This window comes from Cibotium barometz, chromosome 63, assembly GCF_041138505.1.
Source record: "Cibotium barometz isolate CiBa-2024 chromosome 63, ASM4113850v1, whole genome shotgun sequence".
Lineage (NCBI taxonomy): Eukaryota > Viridiplantae > Streptophyta > Polypodiopsida > Cyatheales > Cibotiaceae > Cibotium > Cibotium barometz.
The window spans coordinates 3,936,476-3,961,884 of NC_141108.1; the positions used below are offsets into that span (position 1 = coordinate 3,936,476).

General features: G+C 46.3%; 1 protein-coding gene across 1 annotated transcript in view; it reads left to right on the top strand.

The window, feature by feature from the left end:
- Positions 1-25,409, top strand: part of PSAT1 (phospholipid sterol acyl transferase 1) — a 74,681-nt gene that overhangs the window by 39,806 nt on the left and 9,466 nt on the right. Inside the window, 3 exon segments of the mRNA XM_086795764.1 lie at positions 1,901-1,972; positions 24,201-24,369; positions 24,511-24,615. Coding sequence (XP_086651890.1) covers positions 1,901-1,972; positions 24,201-24,369; positions 24,511-24,615 — 346 coding nt within the window.

Consider the following 25,409-nt stretch of genomic DNA (forward strand, 5'->3'; position numbering starts at 1 on the left):
ATGTAACAACAAGAGACCTTTTCAAGTTTGTATACAAACAGTGAGACCACCATTGACAGCCTGATCCTATCAGCAGCTTGCCCTTATCAAGTTTTTCTTATGCACTTTCAACCCTTCCAATTGACTATGGATAGGTTGGGGATAGGCCAACCTACAGAGCTGAAGACACTCCATCCCAAGCCAAAGAAGTCAAATGTTAAGCGCATTTCCACTCTCACAGGAGCTTGATGAGCGCTCTTACAAGCCAAGTGCTGTACAGCAGCACACCTTGGTGGATTGCATTTTAAGTTATGCTGCATGGGACCAAGGTTGTATTCTGCTAATTTTGATCGGAGCTGGCTATCTAAGAGCAGCTGGTTATCTTCTGAATCCTGATACAAGTTAGATTACAATTTGAGAAAAGATCAGTCATTAAAGAGAGACGCCCAATCAAAGCGAACAACCCCAATGTGGAGTCTGATATGTACATCCCCTAAAAGTGTAATGCAAAAAATAAAGTGTGGATCTCCAGCTGGCTATAGTGCCAAATTGGTCCTTTGATCCCTTGAGTAAGGAAGGGGCCCAGACTCCAAGTGTGCAGGAAGGCAGCGCTGTGGCACTGTATCTGCTCCAAATCGCCCATAAGGTGCTCCCAATGTCCCCACAAGGTGCGGATGATATCTAGCCAAATGGAGCAGATTGTCTCCAGGGGCGGAGGGTGGGGTGGTGTGGGAGGGTTTTGGCGGGGGGGTGTGGGGTGGCGGCTTTGGGATTGTCCGGAGGCGCAACATGTCTAGTGGCAGATTCTCCACCTCTCACGTGGACAGATAAGAGGTACCTGGGCACTATAGCATGGGCAATGGAGTCTGGCCTGGCAATACGTTATGTGGAGGACCGAGTGGATAAGATGAGGCTGTTCACTGCTGCATTGCGGTTATCACTGCTGCCCCGAGCATTGTGGACCTATCTGACTGCCACAGACCAGAGATCGGAGCTATTGCAGCTTGACACATCTGCACATGCAATGTAGCTAGGCTATAGAGGCCCACCGAGACTATCCTTTCTTCTTGCCAGACATTATTGACAGCCTTTGTGGCCAATGGGAGCGCCTTCAAGGAGGCTCCTGGTCATGTAGGAGCGTCAAGCAGCCTTTATCCACACTGCCTGGGATCCTTCCTCACTTGTGGGGATTGGGGTATTGTTTGGTAACTAAAGGCCTCAAATGTGGCTCTCCCCTCCCAGCCCAGGATGTAATCTCTCTCAAAGGGCGCCCAGCTATGGGGGGAGCATCCTCCCTTTATTTTGCACATCTTGTCCTTAGAGGCTGTAACCTGCTGTATTTCTTACTTATAGAAGGATCTCTTCTTGAGAAAAAAAACTGGGATTGTTCAAATGATGGTCTGTTGATCCTTGTCTCATGTTTAATGGTTGCTTTGTCACTTTGTCTGCTAGGGCTATTGGAAGAGAATAATGACTTTCTCCCACTCAAACACACAGTTTTAGAAGCTTGTTGTAGTGGCATGGAGATTATGGATTGAATGGAGAGGTTTGCATTGAGATCAATGCCAGTGTTACAATCTGTTCAGTGAAGTCCCAAGGTTTAGGGGGTGGAGGAGTTTTTTGCCGATTGAGAACCTCTCTACTCACCAAGTATAATAAATTGAATGGAGAGGCTTGTGTTGAGTCAATGCTCGCCAATGTTGCAATCTATTCAATGAAGTCCCAATGTTTAGGGGCGGAGCATTTTTTGGCTGATTGAAAGCCCCTCTACTTGAATATATTGACTAGAATTGTAGGAACTTGGTCTTTTTTGGTCTAAGGCATGATATTATCAGATCATATACGTAATGATTACACATTACTCAAAATAAACTTGTGAATGATGTGAATCTGATTAATCTTTTTAATGTTTATTTTGAAGGTACCATACCACTCTCTTTCTTGGTGCAAAACATGGCTTGGGTCTTCTGTCAACATAACTAGAACACCTCAAGTAAGTGTGAAGTTTAAAACCATGGTTTGCCAAAAGCCTGTTTCTTATAGGATTCATGCACTCTCTATGTTGTTTTGTGTTACCCATCATTTAACTCGACATTTATGGTCATTTTTTCCCCAAGAAAATATCCTTCCATTAGTTTTCAAAAATGCAGCCAAATCAGCGAAGTACATGACCTAGTCTCAATCATGGGAGACAAGAAAAACAACAGGGGATAGAGAGCCTCACTGATTGGTCGCTCTTGGAGGAAGGCTATCTCATACAATGGGTTGGAGGGGGAACAGCCAAACAGGTGGCCTGTAATGCCAAGTGATCTTGCCCGTTGGTCACTTTCGGAGGAAGGCTATCTCATACAATAGGTTCCAAACCCGCTGAAAAGTCTCTTACTGATTCTGCATATGCTCAGACTTGCCTCGAAGCTTTTCACACTGGCCACGGACGGTGTGTATGATGTCTGTCCATATGCTCCTGATGGACGCTGTAGGTGGCGTGGCAGTGCCCTCTATAGCCTCGCTGCAGTGAGCACACCAAATGTGCCATGCTGCCATATTGTTGATGATCTCCCACCTTTGACAGGGGCCTTGGGGCCTCCTCCCAACTGGGGCTGTGCCATGCTGCTATATTGTTGATGATCTCCCACCTTTGACAGGGGCCTTTGGGCCTCCTCCCTAGTGGGGCTACTGATAATGGGGTTGTCGTGATACTCTGATAAGAGAGAAGAAGGGCGAGGTCCTGTCTCGTCTCCTCATATGCTAGGGCTGGTGCTATCCCAGAAGCCCAAGCTACTGCCCCTCAGGTGATGTTGTGGGCTGACGCCTAGTTGGTCCATGGTGAAAATGCGGAGGATATACAACCAAACCTGCTGGGTCTTTAGACAAACCCAAAGGCAATGCCACTGTGTCTTCAAAGGGTGTCCACATCTAGAACAAAGGGCCGGCCGCCAGCTGCCAGCCAAGGGCCCACTATCAAGCTCCTGTGTGCTGTCTGGCACAGGAAAAGAGTAATTTTCCGTGGCCGGAAGCTGTCCCACAGCTGCTTCCAAAAATCACGGAGGAAGCGTGTGCAGATTCTGTGTCCTTGGCAATGTGCTATTGCCGCTGGCATACTGTCATCCTCTGTCATCTGAATACTGCTGCCCAGACTGATAGTGTACTCAAAGAAAGGGATGTCAGAGGACATTCTCGGGGGCGAAGGGATTGTGCCACTACCACTCACCAGGGTCCCATTGTAGACATATTGGTGATGGGCCCTCCCATAACCATAATCTCCAAGATCTCTCTCTGGCCACTTTGCCCGGAGTTGGGTCAACGTGCCATCTGTGGTCTTGAAACCCAATCACTCTCACCCCTCTGTAAAGTGCAGTTGCCGAGGCTTTTTGTCAAGGCGGAGGTCGGCTCAATCTGCGCTGTGGCCCTATAGAGAAAGTCATGAGGGCGCCTCCATTTGCACCATGGACCACCGTCGGGATATCATATCTAATAAAAACCCCTACCCATTTAGGGGGAGGCGGATGTTGGACTGGTACGAGCCACGCAGGAGGGATGGAGGAGTGGATGTCAAGGGTGAGTCTTATCTTTGCCTCGGATCCTAGCTAGGCTCCTCTTCTGAGCTTGTGTGGCGGGAGCCGTCTGAAGGTGAGCCACTCTTCAAGAGATTGGGCCAATCCCTCGCTCAATGTGCCCCATGAGATGTGAGGACGGGAGCCAAGCTGTGGCCACTAGGAAGTGTTATCAAGGGGTTATAAACCAGCGATTGTCGAAGAGATCTCCTGAAGTAAGTGAAGCAAGAGAATCAGCAGTATGAAAGATAAGATGATTCTGGGCCATGTAGATGGTCCACAGAGCCCAGAATCTCATCCAAATAAGAAAGGGTGTATAATCTAGTAATGGTGGTGAAACTGCGGAAAACAGCCAGAAGTCTCAACCGAATCTTTGACCCGGAAATCTGATGCGTACATGTGTCGAGAGATTGTCGAGGAACTGATGAGTAGAGGGGAAAAACCATAGCATGTGGGGGACTGTTTCCTGTGTTCCAGAGCATCTTCTACAATCCGGTGATGCAATGCGCCTACGGGCTAAGAAAACCCCAACCGGTATAGATGCAAGGCATCCATGATATTCTGAAGATCCGTTGGCGTGTTTTTGGGGAAGGAGTCATCAGCATACGCTTGATTGACAAAGTCTCTTCCTCCAGGTATGGTGATGCCATGTAAGCTGTCATTCTCTACCAGCTTATCTATGTATAATAGCATTGGGTGCGTTGCAATAGCATAAAGAAGAGCACTAAGTGGACAGCCCTGTCTAACAGAACGACCCATCTTCCAGGGCATAGATAGACCATTCTCGATGATGCATTGTGCTTGGCCATCTTGATAAAGCCAATAGATGACATTCTTCATTTTATTGCCAAACCCCATCCTTTACATGATCAAGGCTACAAAATCCCAATGGATTGTATCAAAAGCCTTTTCAATATCAATTTGCATTATAGGCACATCTTGGTTTGTATATTTAGCATACTCAATACCCACATAAGCATTTACAATGTTATCCATGATTTGTCGGCGTGGCACAAAGCCATATTGCCTCGGGTGCAAACCATCAAAAAGAACATCTTTGATGCAGTTTACAATCATTTTGGCTACCGATTCGTAGATCACAAGCATGAGTGTGATGGGACGCTAGTCTGATAAGCGGTCACATAACTACTTCTTAGGCAGCAGACGTAGTAGGCCTTCCTTCCAGCATGAAGGGAGACTGCCAGTAACCCAAGACCGATTTATCATAAATAAGAGTTGATTTTTTAAGAGATCCCAATAAGCCACAAAGAATTCCACATTGAGACCATCCCAAGCTGGGGATTTCCATTTACCGAGAGAACGCGGTGCAAAATCCAATTCCTCCATGGTAAAAGAAGATTCCATTTGTTGTGCTTGGCAAGTAGTCATAATCAGATTAACAAGATCAAGCATGGCATTTGGAGCATCCATGACTTGCTGATTTGGTGAACCGGGCGTAGCAAAAAGGCTCTGAAAGTGACTGTGGACTTCATTTTGTAGCTCAAGAGAGTCTTGAGTCCACTGATCATCAGATTTCTTCAGCCTATGGAGAGAATGCATTCTTTGTGAAGTGTGAAGGCTTTTGAAAAAGGCCTTGGAAGAGCAACCTTTATCCATCAGAGACTTTTGTCTAGCTCTAACTTGCCATTTAAGCAATTTCCTTTGATCATTCCTCTGAATAAAAAGTTGAGCTCTTGTCAAGGCATCAATCTCATGAGCAAGCCCTAGAGTATGACTCGCTATTGATAAAACTTGCAAAGTGTGCTTTGCATCAACCACTAATTGTCTTTGTGCACTCATAAAATGACGTCCATAATCTCGCATGATATACTGCATGCAGGTGAGAAAACATCGCCATGCCATATCGGTGTCTACCATAGCATGCATTTGTAAAGGCTCAATCGCCGCAACAACCATTCAACCGAAATCATCATGTGAAAGATAAGCATTATTCACCAGCAAGAGTCTTTTGCATGGCAGTGGCTAAGCATTAGCATTCATTCCAAAATACATATTCATACACAATGGATAGTGATTTGATAGTAGACGAAGAGAAATCAATGGACATGTTACAAGTGAAAGCATCAAATTGAATGGCATTAAGCATATACCATCAATCTAATCTAGCCCAGTAATCCAATGCATTATGCTTATATGTAAGGCCAGGAGCTCGAGGCATTAGGTACTCCCACAAGTCACTGGCATTCATGAAGGCCATTGCATTTGCCCAATCACGTCTTTCAGTAGCAGTAGCAGTCAAGTGCATATGGTGAGAAGTGCTATCACTGAAGGCCGGACAATTATTGAAGTCCCCACACAAAAAGGCATTTGCAATCCACAGATAAGCGGCCAGTGACGTTCACATGATTGCTCGTTCCATAGAGTTTGAGGCATATAAGGATGCAAATTTGTAAATCTCAGATAACGACTTAGCATATGTTGTATGACCAACCATCTACCATCAGAATCATCGAAGGCCATAATTGGCTGAAGCTCATGTCTCAGTAACATACAACACCCGAAAACAAACCTTGTCCAGCATAGAATATATGGTAGCCTGCAAAGAAACCTTGTCTACCAGCAAAAGCATTCTGGTTGTGCTCTTGAAGACAAACGATATGCAGCTTGGTTTTATTCACATAAACCCAAAGAAGCCTCAATTTGTTGGCGTCACAGAGGCCACACACATTATAGGAAACACACTTGATTGGTATATACATATTTATAGCAGAGGTGTTGATGAAAACAAGCGTGAAAATCAGGTGATGACCATCTGAACATCTACGAATCCCTCTTCACGAGGGCGGGACGATTCTTTAGGGGCATCATTTTGCATCTCATTTAGAGAAAACCGATTGGCAAGAGCATCGTCACCAATACCATCATACATGTGAATTGATTGCCCATGCAATACAACTGTCCACATAACTCCTCTAACCACATCCGGGAAAGAGGTAGAAGTGTGTGACCCATTTTCCATCTCGCCATGGAGTCCTCGAGACAACTGGCACTAGATGGAGACACACAGTGCTAGTAGCACTTGGTTCAATATACATGGCATGCAGATGGAAGCACTCTCCTCTTTTCAGTGCAGCATAGAGGCATCCTCCTTTGGTCTCAGCCACATACAGTTGAACAGGGTCATTAGGAAGGACATCGTTAGATTGGATACTCAGAGGACCTGGCGCTCACCCACTCAGCCCTTGGGAACGAAGATGGCCTTCTACAAAGATCACCTTCTTCACTTGACGGAAGATAGCTTTATCACACGCCCATACTACATGGACACACATCTGTCATTTGGAGTGAGATGTGCGATTGGCCAAATCTGCACCTCATCCCACCAGTTAAGAGTGGTGGAGACATCCACATATGGGCCAAGGACGGCTGCACCAGAGGATAGGATGTGTCAACTTTGCCATACAGAGGCCGAGTCGGAGAAGCACTACGTATGCCGATGTCCGGTATACTATGAGATCAAGGGGAGGTTCCACTGCCTCTTCTGAGATGGGTTTGGACCACTCTCCAGGATCATGGACTTACCGGATTCAGAGATGCCTAGGGCTCTTCCTTCTGGAGCTTCGCAAACACAAGGAGTCATTATAGCAGCCTAGACCACTAGCAACACGTACCCGAAGACCAACGCAGAGAGCTCTCATCAATTTCTTCCAAACATGAGCTCCAAGGGAAAACCAAGACATGTTACAGGGTAATTATGTGCGTGGATGCTAAATAGTTGATCGTGGGTTCTATGAGGTCATCTTCATCGTGGGTTCTATGAGGTCATCTTCACTGAACCATAGTACAAGGCTCAAGCAGATGCTTCTTGAAAAATCTCATCTCTTCTTTGGTGGCCGATTGGTGCATGTGTACCCATGGTCGCCTACAAAGGACTACCAACATCTTCTTCGCCATAAATGTCCAATATGGGTGGAGGTGCCAGACATCCCACTTTACTGTGAACCAGCTCTGCCGTATGTTGCTCAGAACTTGGGGAAGATGGTTTGTCCACCGGGAAATGCACATTGTTTCTGCGTTCTATGGAACACTAATGTGCAAACCCACCGAGTGTCACCATCAATGTTGACATGAATGGCATGGTTCCACAACAGGCTCATTTTACCCTCAAATGGGGGAGGTTTTCTGGTTCTTGTTTCTTTTGTGGGAAATTTGGTCATATGCAATCTGAATGTCCTACAGTACTGTTTCCAGCACTGGCCAATGTTGTATCTCCTTCGGAAAAGCCTGTTGTTGCTATTGTCAACAATGTTAAACCACCAAAAGTGGTGAAGCCCTCTAAAGTGCAACCTGTTCAATGGTCAGGACAAGGGCAAAGCCAAGGTGAATAATGCACCATCAATGTCCAAGGATAAAGATAAGAAAGCTCAAGAATTGAATGGTTGGCAAACACCTAAAAAAGTCATTAAACTTCGACCAGTAGTCCAAAGGAATTGGACTGAATCTGGGTATTTGTCCTCTTGGAGCTCCCATAACCTGTGCCAATATGTTACTATCTAGAGTAGAGCCTATGTCACTATTGGCGGTCCAGCCCCCATCTCCGCCCACACAATCTCGTGTGGCACTGATGGCTTACTCCTAATCATGCGCAAGATCATCCTCACCAAGGGCCTCTCCATCGGCTTCCATCCATCATATGCGTCCTCCATATCTGTCTCAGTTGGTTCCCCCCTACATCTCCTCTTGTGGTATAGTGTAGGTGTGACTAGCTTTTCCTATGGCGTTGTCTTACAGGTTCCTTATCTATGGGGGTCACTCTTGCTAAACGAAGGATTGCATCTGCTTCTTGTCTTCAATGCATGGCCCCTTCTGAAACGGTGCCTCATTTGTTTTGGACGTGCTCCAGCACTAAGGCCTTCATCCGCAAAATTTCCATGTTACTTCGCCTTCGTTTCCCTAACTCTTTTTTTGGGAAACACTTTTGGCTTTTTGGCATACTCCCTACAACCACGGTCCATTACTCTTTACTTTTGTACTGGGTCAGATATTGGGCTTTCTGGACCATATGGCAGGATCACAACATGAGATATTTTGGGAAACCGTTTTTGCAATCTTATCAGTATTTTAGAAGCTCCTTACAGCAATCTGTTTATGATGCTTGCCACCAAGGAGATCTTCATGAGTCATGCTTGGAAATAGTTTCTCTTTGCTTCTGTTGAGGCTCTCCGTTTTGGAGACTCTCATGTAAATTTCATTGATAATATACTGTTCATGGATTTACCCAAAAAAAAAAGTAGGTGTGACTAGCGTGTCAAATAGCCATAGTTTCGTCCTCGGCTCCTGTAACTGTATCAGTGAGCACTGCCTTTCTAGCGAGCCAAGGGCTGCACAGCCACACGTCAATCTGGCTTCAATTCCCTTTCTCAGATAGAAATTGGGTTCGGAAAAAGTGATCCCAAGGTATACATAGGGTCCGATCTGGAGTTGATGAGGTGATCGTGGGGGTGTGGGGGGGGGGGGGGGGGGGGGGGCACGCTGGAGTACAGAGGCTCGATGCGAGGTAACTCCTCTCGGGCGAGGTAGGTCCAGAGCAGCTCGTGGAGGGTCCACAAGATCCACTATGTCGGTGTCCTCCACCCCTGGGTCCGGAAGAAACTGGTGATGGTTGGCTACCGAGGGAGGGGGCGGGGTGCCTGTGGCCTGTGTCTCAAGAAGGTGTCCCTGTGTCTACGGAGCTCAAGCAAGAAGAGGCCCAGGTCCTAGAAGTCAATGATCCTAGAGAGTGGACCGAATCCCTCACGAAATAGACAGTGAAACCTCCCGCGGATCTCATAGTATACTCGGCAGTGGCATATGTAATGCTCCTCCATCTCAACCTCTGTGTGGCATAGTCGGCAGATCCTCTCCTCTCTAGGTGTCTGTACGAGCTTCCCGGCTCCGAAGATGCGCTCAGCTCTACCTATCTCCACTCTGAGGCGGTGGGAAGAAACCCGTATCTGGCCAATCGCAATCCGCATGGCATGGGACATGTGAACACTCAAGTAGCCCGGTTGCTGGATGAATCCATCCTCAGTGAGTGTGAGGAAGTGGTCTTTGTAAAAGTACATCTTCGTGGGGAGCTCCGGGGGTGTGATCCATGTGCAATGTGTGTAGAGGCTAAGAAGACTTGACCGGATAACTCGGTTGGTATCCTCGTGAGACTGCTGGAAAAAAGGGAAGTCCAAATTATACTGAAGGGGGGGTAGGCGGTCCATGCAGAGCCCATATACTGAGAACCAAGTGGAAACTAGTGCATACCATACTCCAGAGTGCCCCTCAAGTGCTAGCTGTTTGGAGGACTCCAGGGCAAGCCTCGGGTACCTATGGGGATCCATGTGACTGATGCGATGGAGGTATGTGACTGTCTGGAAGAGTGCCTCCACTGCCATCAGGGCTGCAACAAACTCTGCCTGGATAATCTGGTGTGGGACTGATGGTTTGCTGCGGATCATACGGGAGAAGATCATGACCTGGGGCCTCTCAACTCGCTGCCAATCCTCATGAGAGAGAGAGAGAAATGAAATGAAATGAAATGTTATATTAACGTCTTCAAAAGGCCATAATGACCTATGAGACCAAAAGAGAGAGAGAAAAAGAAAGAAAGTTATATTAACGTCCACCACAGAATGCCTTGAAGGCATATGGGACCAAAAACCAGTACCTCACAGTCATTACAATCCACTTCGGGGTGCACTTAGGAAAAAGCAAAAGATTAATGAAAACCCTAGGATGATAAACAACTATCTGTGACACAAAAATGCCGATGGCACATTAGATTGCTAGTCAATTGGGTTTAGGCTTACGGAAGTCCTCGATTATTGCCCTTCCGTCACGGTAGACTGCCCACTTTCCAGCTTGGCGGGCTGCTCGGACTTTGGTGAGTTCTGCGCTTTTGTTTTTTAAGCTGTAGGGGAGTGAGTTCATCAGCTAACCAAAGCTTGGTGCCCTGTAATGATTTGGACTGTCGGAGAACTTGGATCTGTCCTGTTTATTGTGATATTTCGCAATGGCATGCTTCCCTTTCTTGACAATGGTCCATGGGTTGCCTATATCAATGAGGGGAGAGCCTTACTGAGTCGCCTCCTCATAATCTCCGTGTCTGAGATGCATTCATCTTCATCAATTTCTGTTTGCTCTCTGACTTCTTGCTCGTCCCAACCCTCCGGGAGTCCACCTACTCGGAGATGCTCAGCAATTTTCTCGGAGTTCTTCCTTGATGGTTGACATGATTTCTGCGGTAAGATGCTGCTCCATACCTTCTGTAGCTTCAATGAACTCTACTTTGGCTGCACGAATCTGCTTCTGAACTGCCTGAACTGGGTCAGGCTTGCCCTCAAGGGAGGCCAGCCGGGTTTCAATTTCAGTGAGCTGATCCTTCAGCTTGCCATTCTCCTCTCGCAGCTTATCGATTTCTGTTAGGAGGAACACCTCCCATGAGCTCGAGCTTTGACTGGTTAGGGTTTTGGTCGGTGTTGCCAGGGCACAAGCGTATGACTTCTTTGGCATCGTGGATCGTTGGTAGGGCTAGGTCGTCTGTACCACCTGCATCTGAGATTCACAGCTCCTATGCTGCTGCTGTTGTCGGATCCCCAAGAAGTCGTTCCAGACTTGGTCGGACAATCTGTGGACCAATGTCCGTCCTTGCCACAATGGAAACAGGCTCCGCCTCCGCCGCCAACTGCACCACTGTCATGGCCCTATGAAAATGGAACAGTACAAGTGTGGGCATGGTGGTTGCAGAGTCAGAATATTTTATGATTCACATGGGGGATGCCCGGACAGAGTTAAGATGTGTGGACATCCCTAGGTGTGAAGGGGGGAACTAGAAACATTAAATTTTAATGTTTATAAAAGTTGCCCCTAGGCCTTAGTGGCCCTAGGGAACTTTTAAAGTTTGGGGCCCTAGGGATTATTTTGGGGAGGAGGGCCACTCTACATTTGGAGTAGTGCTTCTCTCTCCTCCCTCTCTCTCTAGCTTTTGGGAAAGGAGTCGTGGAGGAGTTCTCAAGTGCTAGAGTACATGCGTGGAGAAGCTGAAGAGCAAGTCGACTGCAGATTTTGGAGTGCTGCTGCTGTTTTTCTGAGTGTAAATCAGCCGTACAGCACTGTACGGCCAGATCTGTGCAAGTACACTCTCTCTCTCTCTCTTGGGACAGGTCTCCACACACACTCGTTATACCTTTACGAGGGAGACTGACACCGTATACACGGATGAGATATACAGACGCCTATGTGCCGAGGAGCCGGGACGGCCATTAGATGAGCTCACTCAGATATTGATAGAGACGCTTCATGCTGCAGCATCAGAGGCATATCCCCATAGTCAGCCTACACAGAGACGATCTGGGAACATGCCCCAGAACAGTTGGTATGATGAGGAGTGCAGAGAGATGAGGATCAGATTACAGAGAGAGGTGCTCATGGGTGTTACCACTCACAGACAGTCACGGATTACCTTCCGGCACCTAGTGCGACGGAAGAAGAGGGCTTATCTTGCTCAGTTAGAGAGGGATTTGTACCAGTTGTTTATGAGTCAGGACTCAGGCGAGGCATGGAGACTATTCCATGAGCATTCACCATCACCAGCCATTACCTCCACAGAGATTTGGGGTGAGTATGCAGCATCCCTGTACACAGCACCAGGACAGCCGCCCCTGCCAGCCCCATCGGAGCCATGCCCAGAGACGTGTGCTTTCTTTACTGCTGAGATGGTAAGGAAAGCTATTGACAGGATGAGGACTGGGAGAGCATATGATCATGATGGTTTGGTAGCAGAGCACTTTATTCATGCCAGAGATATGCTTGCAGAGCTTATGCTATGATGTTTAACCGAGCCATGTGTGAGGGTTTTCCTGAGACTTGGAATATGTCCACGATTGTGCCTATCTTCAAGTCAGGGGATCCTATGCTTCCTGGGAATTATCGTACCATCATGATTGGTCACACATTGGCTAGATTATATGCATCTATTCTTGAGCAGGAGTTGAGTAGATGGGCAGAGAGAGAGGGCATACGTGCATCAGGCAGGCAGGGTTCAAGAGAGGTTTCTCCACTCTTGACCATATCTTGACACTCAGAGCTATTATTGAGGAGGGCAGATTATATGGCAGGAGGATTTATTGTTGCTTTGTGGATTTCCGCAAAGCTTTTGACACAGTACCGAGAGCCAGACTGATGCGCAGACTACAGGAGATGGGAGTGCCCACAGAGCTGATTTGGGGAATCATGGCTTTATACAGGACAGTTGTGGGGCAGGTACGTACTACCCAGGGTATATCTCAGATGGTTCACTCCACTATTGGGGTGAAACAGGGCTGCCCCCTTTCCCCCACCTTATTTGGGATGTATGTGGATGAGGTTTCGGACTATGTAGAGCGGGAGGGTGACAGAGGAGCACAGCTAGCAGGGACATGTATTCCGCTGTTATTGTATGCTGATGATATTGTGCTGATCTCAGATTCTCCAGAGGGGATGCAGCGTCATTTGGATGCATTGCACATGTTTGCAGAGGATAGTGGATTGTCTGTTAACCTTGGTAAAACCAAGGTGATGGTGTTTAACACCACAGCACAGTGGGTTACAAGGTGGTAAGGTACGTAGTGTACGGTACGCTATCAGTACGTACGGAACGTACTTCTGTACGGAACAAATTTTAAGGTACGTAAACAGTACGTACCATTTGTAAACAGTCCTAGAAACCTGAATATTTTGTAGACATAGCAACCAAAATACTTAAAATAAAGAGACTGAACCTCATTACTTAAAGTTTAAATCAATTATCAGTTACCAAGCCCATTACACAATACCTCATGTTAACAGTCATAGTGATATAAGTAAGAACCATGAAAGTCACAGATGATAAAAGAGAGTACAAATATCATGTCTACAGCTGCCAGCACATGTCCTGGTCCACAAGTGCAAAAAGCAAAACAATGAAACACTACAGTTGAGTTGTCTAGACTCTAGAGTCTAGACTCTAGAGTCTAGACGCAAGAGTCTCAAATCTCATCATCAGATGAAGATGATGAGTCTTCTGAAGAGAGCATGCCTCCATCATTGATACCATTGCCCTCTTCATCGAACTCTGGCTCAACAGCAACAAGCTCCAGTGCATCCTCGTCATGTGCCTCGGGGGAGGGGGGGGGGGGGGGGGGAACGTACGGATCCGTACAGTACGGTACTGTACCGTGCCGTACAGCTGTACCGTACTGTACGGATCCGTACGTACGTACGGAATCAACCTTGGTGGGTTAGGAGATCAATGCCCACCTTTACATATGGTCAGGAGACAGTGGAGTATACAGATGCATATACTTACCTTGGTGTGGTTTTTAGTGGCCCACTATTTTCCTTGAGGAGAGCAGCGGAGACCAGATTGACTAGAGCTTATGCAGCATTGGGGAGACTAGAGAGGATGTGTTCGCAGGTTCAGTTTCAGGAACCTCGAACAAAGCTCTGGCTCTTTGACACTTTGGTCACTTCAGCCATGCTGTATGGAGTGGAGATATGGGGACCCTCAGTGGATCACCACAGCCGAGCTGGTAGCACTGCAGGATGGAGACGTATGGAGAGGTCCTTGGTTTCTATGATTTCCCGGATGATTAGGGCCAAGGCCTCCGTACCACATGATATTATCCGTGCAGAGATGGCTGCCCCCCATTGGTAGTAGAGGCACTCACTCGATCAGTCTCCTTTATACATAGCACTTGGGCTCTCCCTAGAGACAGATATGCTCGCTTAGCCCTGGAGTCTTCACGACAGTTGGTATCACAGGGAGACGGATCATGTTGGTATGCACAGATGACAGCTTGGTTCCAACTGCATGGCTTTAGTATGGACAGGCTACCTCCATTTCAGTACTCCCTGGATGCACCCTCCCTCTCTCTCACACGGGCAGAGATTACCAGACTTATCAGGCAATACTTGACTCAGCTGGACACTAGGAGGACATGGATACAGCCGACACACGAGCTTGGTACGAAGATGGCTTTCTATAGAGATCATCTTCTCCAGCTCACGGAGGATGGGTTTGTGATTAGACCCAGCTACATGGATACTCATCTTTCTCATGGGGTACGGTGTGCTATTGGTCAGATGCGCACATCCTCACACCAGCTAGAGATTGAGACTGGCAGATTCAGAGGAGTACCAGCTGAGGCCAGGATTTGTCAGCTGTGCCAGATGGAGCCAGAGACAGAGTTACATTACATATGTCACTGTCCAGTATATTATGAGATACGAGGCCGTTTTCACTGCCTGTTCAGAGAGGGCTTTGGACCACTTTCTAGAGTCATGAGATACCAGGATTAGAGATGCCTTGGATTGTACTTGCTGGAGCTGCGTAGACATAGAGAGGGTCTCCTGAGAGGGAGGGGATCAGAGAGGGAGAGACACCTACAGAGGCAGATTACAGACTTCTTTCGACCAGAGATTGAGCAGTCAGGTCAGCAGGCATTGCAGCTAGCCCCAGAGTACAGCCGCACCAGAGGTACACTGATTGATCGGGCTATAGAGCTGGGGCGGTCCAGGCGCCCCAAGATGAGAGGCCCATCTCGACACCGGCGGAGACTACAACAGAGGATCAGGACCATACTAGCACGGCATGGGAGACGTCCAGTCAGAGTACTCACCATGGAGGACATTGAGGATATCCGCCATCGACCGATGAGAGACATCTTTGGATAGTGATGTGTATGATGCTTACCTTTGTTGCTGGAGTTTTCCTCCCAGATGTTATCCATTAGGAGCTCCTGGTACCGTATTTTTCCTCATAGTTGTTTCAGTTTCAGTTAGTTGTTTAGTTGTTTTTAGCTTTCCTTACACAGACATTGTATCAGATCCACCAATTGTTGTAACCTTTTTGGTCTCATAGGTCATTTTGGCCTTTTGAAGACGTTAATATATCATTTCATTTCATTTCTCTCTGGTACAGGCTGCGGGTCTTCTTCTCTGCTGGACTGGCTGCGCACAGGTCCTGCACAGGCTGTGCAGACAAGTTCATAGCAAGTACAGTACTGTACGACTGCTGTACAGTGTACGGACAGTCAGGTACAGCAAGTACAGTTGCTGCAGGCGGTGCAGACAGGTGCTGGACAGAACTGAATACGCAGGTTCCGGCGAGTATAAGTGTGGACAGCAGGCTGCGTGTGCAAGTACAACTCTTGGCACGTATCCCGAGGTGGTACAGACGGGTACGGGGCTGTTTTTCAGATCTGTACTTTCAAAGACAGCATAGAAGTGGACACAAGGAGGAGGGTACAGACAAGTACGTGCATGTGTGTGAAGCAGGATTGTGGATACAAGTGCCTGCAAGTATAGATTGGTACCGTTGCTTCCTCCAGTGCTGTTTCACGAGCTGAATTTGGTAAGCTCCGTTTCTGTTCATCTATCTCTCTTTCTACTGCTTGATGTCTGTTGCAAATATGAGTTATCTGGCCCCTTGTGAGAGGAGGGGTATGGCAGATTGACAAGGGTTGAGACAGAGTTTGGACAGCATATGTATGTTTGAGCTGAGATGATGTATCATGCACTTGAGTTATGCCAAATGTATGCTCATGGCTGCCCTGCTTAGTGATCTTGGCTGATCAGAGGGAGGCACAGTGTGTTATTTGGAGACACAGATGTGTGTGCATAGATCCTCTGTGCTAAGAAGGATTTGTGGGCCGTCAGATTGGACATACAGGTGTAAACTCTTGGCTAATTTTTGTTGTACTCAGCCATTCATATTATTTTAATTGAATAAAGAAATACCGCAAGGGGCGCCAAGCTTTGGGGCCAACAGGTGTCGTCTTGTTTTCAGATTTGGGCACTCTAGCTCCAATCTGTTTTGTTTTCACATCTAGACTACAAGTGGACGGGTGACTGCTAATCTACCGCACTCTGGTTTCTATCAGAGGCCGGTTTCAAGGTTCCGTTGCCGGGACCAATCATCAACTTTCTGAAGGGGGTGAGCTCGTGGTTGCTTTGAAGAAAGCCATCGCTGAAAATTCAGCAAACATGTCTGATACAGAGGATGAGTACTTCTATCATGAAGAAGAAGAGCAAGAGACTTCTCCTGAGAGAGATGTATCTGAGGATATTTTTGCAGGAGAACAGGCTGCAGATGTTGAGCCCTATGAGGATGTAACACAGCCAGAAGATGTGCATGGTAAAGAGGATGATGATGCTCGGTTCAAAGATCGCTTGGTTAGTGTTATGGATACTTTTATGCAGCTCACTCAGAGCGAGAGATTTGCTGAATTTATGAGATCTCGCATAGAACCCCGCACAGAGCCCGAGAAAAAGAAGAAGAAGGTTCGTTCAAAGAATCTTCCTCAGGGTCATAGTGGTGCCATCCCACAGGAACCATCTTTTGGCCAATTTCCGAACATGCAGCATGCTTATGGTGCAAACTCTCAGAGTTCCTTCTATGGACAGCCACCTATTCCTCAGCAGAATATGCATCCAGGTTATTTTGGTAGTGGTTCGGTGTTCCAATCCATGACTGGGGGTTATCCTCAAGGAGGCATGGGTATGTATGGGCCTTTTGGAGCCAATTTTCACCCTGGCATGCAAGGGAATATGTATGGTGGTATGCAGTCTGGTATGCAAGGAAATATGTTTGGAAGCATGCAACCTGGGATGCAAGGCAATATGTTTGGTGGTATGCAGCCAGGCATGCATAATGGAATGTATGGAAACATGGCTGGAATGTATGGTATGCCTGGTGTGGGAATGGGAAATGTTGACCCAATGATGGGTATGACTGTTGGGGGCAGCAATCTTACGAAACCACTTCCATATGATAATCTAACGCCTATGGGAAAGGTGAAGGATTACAAGGAAGGGGGAGCTGCAGTGAAGTTTGACACATTCAGTGGGGCCAAGGATAAACTTAAAGCACTTACCTTTTTACAGCAGTTTGATGTTGCTTTTTCTAGTGGGAATTACACAGAGTCTTCTAAGGTGAGGAAAGCTGCCACTTTTCTCAAGGGCAATGCTTTGCAGTGGTGGTCTACTCTTCTTTTGCAGGGCATAGCACCCACTACATGGGTCCAATTCAAACAGGTTTTCTCTTCCGTATGGCTCACATCTACATTTGAGGTGGATGTTATGACCGCATGGCACAAGCTGGATGCTTCAAAGTGTGATAGTTTGGAGGATTATAACAAGAAGTTTTGGGAAGCTCTAATCCCAGTGACTTCTTATCGTGCCGTGCCATTATCTGAGCAGGTAGAGAAGTATTGTTGTGGGCTGCCCAAAGAGGTACGAGATTATTGTATAAAGATAAGAGTAACGAACATGTCACAGATGATTGAAAATGCTATGACAGCTAATGCGTTACTCACAGGTGGTTCATCTGGGTTTAAAGGCAGTAAGAAATTGAGCAAGAAAGCTGAAAAATTTGGGCATGCTTCTCGTGATGCTAAAGGGTCTTCAAAGACAAAGTATAAGAAGTTGCCAATGCCCAAGAGGACTTCTGAGGAAAGACAGGCTTTGAGAGATGCTCAAAAGTGTTTTTACTGTACTGAAGAGGGGCATATGTCATTCAATTGTCCCAAAAGAAAGTCCCAAAAGGACTCTGACAATAAAGGAGAGCCCAAGCCAAAGAAACCAAAGCCTTCTGCAGGCTTAGTTCCTGATCTTGTGGGAGAGCAGCTGGGTGGTGAAGCTACAGAGTTGTGCAGGGCATGGGGCAAAGTGAGAGATCAGAATGCCTTGATCTTCTTTGACACAGGTGCTAGAGCCAACTTCATTTCACCAGATTTGGCTGGCCGATTGGAAATTCGCGCAGAGGAGATGGGGCCGTTACATGAGGCAAATATGGCTTGTCCAAGGTATGCAGAACCCGTTACTCCTATCATTGGGAAGCTTCGGCTTCATTTGCAGGGTTATGTGGACTGCGAAGAGTTCTTCATCATGCCTTTGGATGGCTGTGATGTTTTGTTGGGGATGCCATGGTGCCACAGGGTACATGCGGTGGTGGATACTTACAATAGGAAAATTACTCTGACTCATAGAGGGAAAGAGCATGTATTGGATGTAAAACTCAAAGGGGAATCTGTTCCTATTGTATCCGCTTCGGCGATTTCATCAGTAATGAAAAAGCATCTTTCCGCGTACTTGATTTATGTAAAGGATGCAGAGGATGATGAGTCTAAGTCTAATTTGTCAATGTTAGATAAGGACAGGACTGATTTCTTATGTGGGTTTCAAGACTGTTTTTCCGAGTCATTACCAGGAGAATTACCTCCTGAGAGGCCAGAAGATCATGCTATAGATCTGATTCTTGGTAGCACTCCACCGAATAGACCGCCATACCGTGTTAGTGCAGCCCAACAGGAAGAAATTATGAGTCAGGTGCAGGAGCTTTTGAATAAAGGGTTGATACAGCCTAGCTCATCACCCTTTTGCTCACCTGTGCTCTTAGTGCAGAAGAAGGATGGTTCTTGGCGCATGTGTATTGATTACAGGGCGTTGAACAAGAATACCATCAAGAATCGATTCCCCATACCGAGGATCGATGACATCTTGGACCGCTTACAGGGCTCCACAGTCTTTAGTCGTATTGACTTGAAAAGCGGGTATCATCAGATACGCATTAGACCCGAGGATGTGCATAAGACAGCATTTCGAACCACGTTTGGGTTGTATGAGTTCTTGGTTATGCCCTTTGGTTTGACGAATGCGCCTGCCACATTTAACAGAATGATGGACAGGATTTTCAGGCCTCATAGAGAGTTTGTGGGCACATTCTTTGATGATATGATTGTGCATTCACGAACTGAGGAAGAGCATAGAAGGCATTTGGCCATTGTGTTTGGTCATGGAGTCCGTATGGATCCAGCAAAGGTGGAAGCAATACTTAATTGGCCAGCTTTGAGGACCGTGCATGATGTACGCAGCTTTCTAGGATTGTGTTCCTATTACAGGCGTTACATACGGCACTTTGCTGAAATTGCTTCGCCTCTTCATGCTTTGACGAAGAAAGCAACTCCGTTTAGGTGGGCTGATCGGGAAATTACAGCATTCAAAAAGCTCAAAGAAAAGCTTACTTCGGACCCAGTATTGGTGTTACCGGACCTCCGAAAGGCTTTTGTTGTCCAGTGTGATGCATGTGGAAGTAGCATTGGTGCAGTTCTCATGCAAGAGGGACATGTGATAGCCTATGAGAGTAGAGTTTTGCAAGATGCTGAGAAGCATTTACAGGTGTATGAGAAAGAGATGTTGGCTGTAATTCACGCTCTTTCTACTTGGAAACACTACTTGCTTGGGGCTGATTTCACTGTACAGACAGATCATCAGACCTTGCGTTATTTCCTCACGCAGACTAAGCTTTCAGAGAAGCATATGCGTTGGGCAAACTTTTTGTCGATGTTTCACTTCCAGATTGTGCATGTCGAAGGCAAAAAGAATGTAGTGGCAGATGCTTTGTCACGCAAGCCACAGGTCTTTGCAGTTTCACTTGCTTATCATCATGAGCTTGATGAAATGAAAGAGCAGTATGCCCATGATGAGGACTTTGAAAGAGCAGTATGCCCATGATGAGGACTTTGAAAGGTTATATGATCAGATGTCTGAGGGTCAGCGGCATGAGCATTATACTCTCAGAGATGGGTTTTTATTGATGCATGGCAGACTGTGTGTTACCAGGCCATTGCGACTCAAGGTTATGATTGAAAGTCATGCTCCACCGTATGCAGGTCATAGAGGTATTGACGCCACGGTCAAAGCAGTGGAGACTTTCTTTTATTGGCCAACCTTGAGAAGAGATGTTGATGCCTTTGTGAGGCAATGCATCATATGTCAGAAGGTAAAGTTTGACCGTCAGAAGACACCTGGGTTATTACAGCCTTTACCTATTCCAGATAGACCTTGGGAGAGCATTGCCATGGATTTTGTATTTGATCTTCCACGGACACAAACAGGAAATGATGGCATCTGGACTATCATATGCTGGTTCAGTAAGCAGGCTCATTTCATTCTCGTGCGGAAGACAATTAAAGTGGATCATATGGTGAAGTTGTTCATGGCGAACATCTTCAAGTATCATGGCTTGCCTACGTCTATCATTAGTGACCGTGATCCATGGATGACGAGTTTGTTTTGGAGAGGGTTGTTTGACAACATGGGTACAACTCTCAAGTTTTCATCGTCATTTCATCCACAGACAGATGGTCAGTCAGAAGAGGCTAACTCGACAGTGTTGGATCTTCTCAAGTGTTATGTGTCAGAGCACAAGCAACAATGGGAAAAGTATCTTCCTTTGGTGGAGTTTGCATATAACAACACTGTACATAGCTCGACAGGCAAGGCGCCTTTTGAGATTGTGGAAGGAGGGAAGAAGATACCGCCCATTTTGCATACAAAGGATAAGATCTTTGAGGCTGATCAGTATGTGGAGAGCTTGGATGAAGCTTATCGGAGAGTTAAGTTGGCCCTCCAGAAAACTCAGCAGAAGCAAAAGAAAGCCGCAGACCGTCACAGACGTGATTTACAGTTTGCATTGGGTGATTGGGTTCTTTTGCGCTTTGAAAAGGCTAGACTCAAGAAGATGAAGGGTAAAGAGCGCTTATTCCCTAAGTTGAGCATGCGATATTATGGACCTTTTCAGGTTTTGGAAAAGATTGGTGAGGTAACCTATCGTTTGAAGTTACTAGATCATTGGAGGATTCACAATGCTTTTCACGTGAGTCTTCTTAGACCTTTCCGTGGGGATGTGCCTGAGGATGTATTAGATGAGGCTCAGCCGGAAGTTGAGGAACTTGATGAGGTTCTGATTCCAGAGCAGATACTGGCACATAAAGAAAGGAAGGTACGAGGTAAAGTTTCCCGTCGCTATCTTGTGAAGTTCAAGAACTATTCACCGATGGATGCGAAGTGGATGGAGGAAGGTGACTTAACAGATTCACCTCAGGTTTTGCAGCTTTATCTCGATGCCTTTGAGTTAGAGCCGACTCTTATTGTGGCTCATTCAGGTTCAGCAGAGCATGGGTCTGGAGCATTACCTGATGCTCAAGAGGGGGGTAGCACCTCCACTCCCTTGATACAGACAGGCTCAGATGACATCTAGAGGTCGCTTGGTGCAGTTTTTATCTTACCCGAAGGTACTGAGGCTGACAGTACATCTATTTATGGGACTTCTATGATATATGTGTACTAGTCACATGAGATTTTTGTGGATATGTATGGTTCACATTGGTATACAACTTGGACTATTACTATGCCATTGGTTTGCAGTGAATGTTGATACATGTGTATGGCTTAGAGAGATTGGGACGCTGATCTTGCCATATTGTATATTTCACTTTGGATATTTTGATCCATCACCAGAATGCAATCGAGGACGCTTGCCATCTTTCAAGAGGGGGGTATGTCATGGCCCTGTGAAAATGGAACAGTACAAGTGTGGGCATGGTGGTTGCAGAGTCAGAATATTTTATGATTCACATGGGGGGTGCCCGGACAGAATTAAGATGTGTGGACATCCCTAGGTGTGAAGGGGGGAACTAGAAACATTAAATTTTAATGTTTATAAAAGTTGCCCCTAGGCCTTAGTGGCCCTAGGGAACTTTTAAAGTTTGGGGCCCTAGGGATTATTTTGGGGAGGAGGGCCACTCCACTTTTGGAGTAGTGCTTCTCTCTCCTCCCTCTCTCTCTAGCTTTTGGGAAAGGAGTCGTGGAGGAGTTCTCAAGTGCTAGAGTACATGCGTGGAGAAGCTGAAGAGCAAGTCGACTGCAGATTTTGGAGTGCTGCTGCTGTTTTTCTGAGTGTAAATCAGCCGTACAGCACTGTACGGCCAGATCTGTGCAAGTACACACTCTCTCTCTCTCTCTCTCTCTCTGGTACAGGCTGCGGGTCTTCTTCTCTGCTGGACTGGCTGCGCACAGGTTCTGTACAGGCTGTGCAGACAAGTTCACAGCAAGTACAGTACTGTACGACTGCCGTACAGTGTACGGACAGTCAGGTACAGCAAGTACAGTTGCTGCAGGCGGTGCAGACAGGTGCTGGACAGAACTGAATACGCAGGTTCCGGCGAGTATAAGTGTGGACAGCAGGCTGCGTGTGCAAGTACAACTCCTGGCACGTATCCCGAGGTGGTACAGACGGGTACGGGGCTGTTTTTCAGATCTGTACTTTCAAAGACAGCATAGAAGTGGACACAAGGAGGAGGGTACAGACAAGTACGTGCATGTGTGTGAAGCAGGATTGTGGATACAAGTGCCTGCAAGTATAGATTGGTACCGTTGCTTCCTCCAGTGTTGTTTCACGAGCTGAATTTGGTAAGCTCCGTTTCTGTTCATCTATCTCTCTTTCTACTACTTGATGTCTGTTGCAGATATGAGTTATCTGGCCCCTTGTGAGAGGAGGGGTATGGCAGATTGACAAGGGTTGAGACAGAGTTTGGACAGCATATGTATGTTTGAGCTGAGATGATGTATCATGCACTTGAGTTATGCCAAATGTATGCTCATGGCTGCCCTGCTTAGTGATCTTGGCTGATCAGAGGGAGGCACAGTGTGTTATTTGGAGACACAGATCTGTGTGCATAGATCCTCTGTGCTAAGAAGGATTTGTGGGCCGTCAGATTGGACATAGAGGTGTAAACTCTTGGCTGATTTTTGTTGTACTCAGCCATTCATATTATTTTAATTGAATAAAGAAATACCGCAAGGGGCGCCAAGCTTTGGGGCCAACAGGTGTCGCCTTGTTTTCAGATTTGGGCACTCTAGCTCCAATCTGTTTTGTTTTCACATCTAGACTACAAGTGGACGGGTGACTGCTAATCTACCGCACTCTGGTTTCTATCAGAGGCCGGTTTCAACCACCATCAAACCCTATGTTTGCACTTCCCCTATAATCAGAAGCGGCGTTCCTTGGCTTGCCGTCCGGCCTCGTTTTAGAGTTCATGGTCTGCCATGTCTCACTGTGTGAGAGAGAGAGAGTTAGAGAGTTATATTAACGTCTTCAAAAGACCCAAAGGATCTATGAGACCAAAATGATGTATACATAGTGTCCATGAAATCTCGCCATGGATGAAATAAGGAAAAGCAACAATAAACTAAAGCTGAAAACCAAAAACTACGATCTCAAAAGATTATACAAGGTGAAAAATCTGGATCCTACTATGCGAGGTATAGGGTACATTAAGTGATGGGATATGGGAGAGCTGAATAAAAACAGTCAATCAACCTGGGCAAGGGACCATCTAGGATGTCCATCATGGGTGATACAAGAAGGTTAGAGAGAGAAAGAAAGAAAGAAAGAAAGCTGTATTAACGTCTACTAGAGGCCGAACTCGACCTATGAGACAAATCAATGTACAACTGTCAATGTCTTATGGATGTCCAGAAAAAAAAAGGACAAAATGAACATGAAATAAAGTATGAAAGTACTGAGCTAGTGGGGGGGTGTGATGGATGGAGCACTACTGCTAGAGGCTCAGTATGCAACCTATATGCGTAGGGTATACAAGAATGCAATGTAGATCTATCTAGCTCCCCACTAGTACCATAATGGGGGTGTAATATGTGATACATAGGCGATGGAGAGGAGAGAGAGAGAGAGAGAGAGAGGTGACAAAGGTCGAGAGAGAAAGATTGCACAACTCAAATGATACTCCATTTTATTCTTACAAACATGCATAAGGATAGATTACTCCTTTAATATTGTTTGTAATGTTGGTTCAGCGTGCATACAGTGCTTCTGATGTGCAAGTAGCTTATGGTGTCGAGCACCAAAAGGGAGATGATATCATTCCGAATATGACACGTGACAGCAACGTAAAATACATGACCTTCTATGAAGATGGTGATAGCATACCTGGCAAGCGTACTGCTGTTTGGGAGATTGATAAAGGTCTGTTTTGAGCATATGATAATTTAATTACAGAATGCCAAAGCTGCAAGCCTTTTCACATAATTTTATTTTTTAACAGCTTGAGAATCACAATTTTTCTTTCTTGTGTGTGTGTGTGTGTGTGTGATGATCATAATGCAGTTGACCACAGGAATATTGTCAGACTTCCTATTTTGCTTCGTGAACTATGGCTAGAGACATCACATGGATTTCACCCTGAAGCAAAACGCCATTTTGTCTCTAAAGGTGTGCGAACTCTTCTTGTTAATGATTTTTTACTTTCATCATTTATTTAGGGTACTAGGAGACTACCCCTCCACACCACCCCTCTCCCCCCCCCCCCCCCCCCCCCCCTTTCCCTTTTTCTTTCCCTCACCAAAACACACACACACTATCCTAGGTGGCTGGATGTCTTTTTCGCCGGGACAGGAGTGCCATTACAGGTGTTAGCTTTGCTGGATTAGGATGAGGAGGGAGATCATGTTTTTAATTCTATCCAACCACGATGATGGAGATTGATGAGATGGGACATGGAGGAGATTATTCTAGGCATTGCCCTTCATCCAATGAGAGTAGTTAGTCGCTCAGGGAAGCACTGTCATATTGACCTGTTGGATATTTCAGAGTCTAGTCTAGTGTCTTTGGTGGTGTAACACCCTCTAGGTGTGAACACCCCTTATTTAGGTCTATGTCAAAAGACAAAGGTCTTGGTGCCTATAAAAGCATGTACTTGGGTCCTTCATTCCTATACAATGAGTACTATTCAAGTTGTGCAATCTCTCTCATACTTGAGCTCTATTGCTTCTCTTCTTTTTTTCTCGTGAAATGGTGTTTTATATTATATGTAAAAATGTTCATCATCCACATGGCTCACACAGAACCTATGGCCCCAAAAAAAAAAAAAAAAAACCCCCACAAAAGATCCTCTAAAGGATCATGACCATGCAAACCTGTACACTAATAAGAAAGCCTCCTAGCCAAATAAGCATCCCAGATAAAAGCATCAAAGATGAGCCAGCCGAGCCGTCGTAGACCATAAC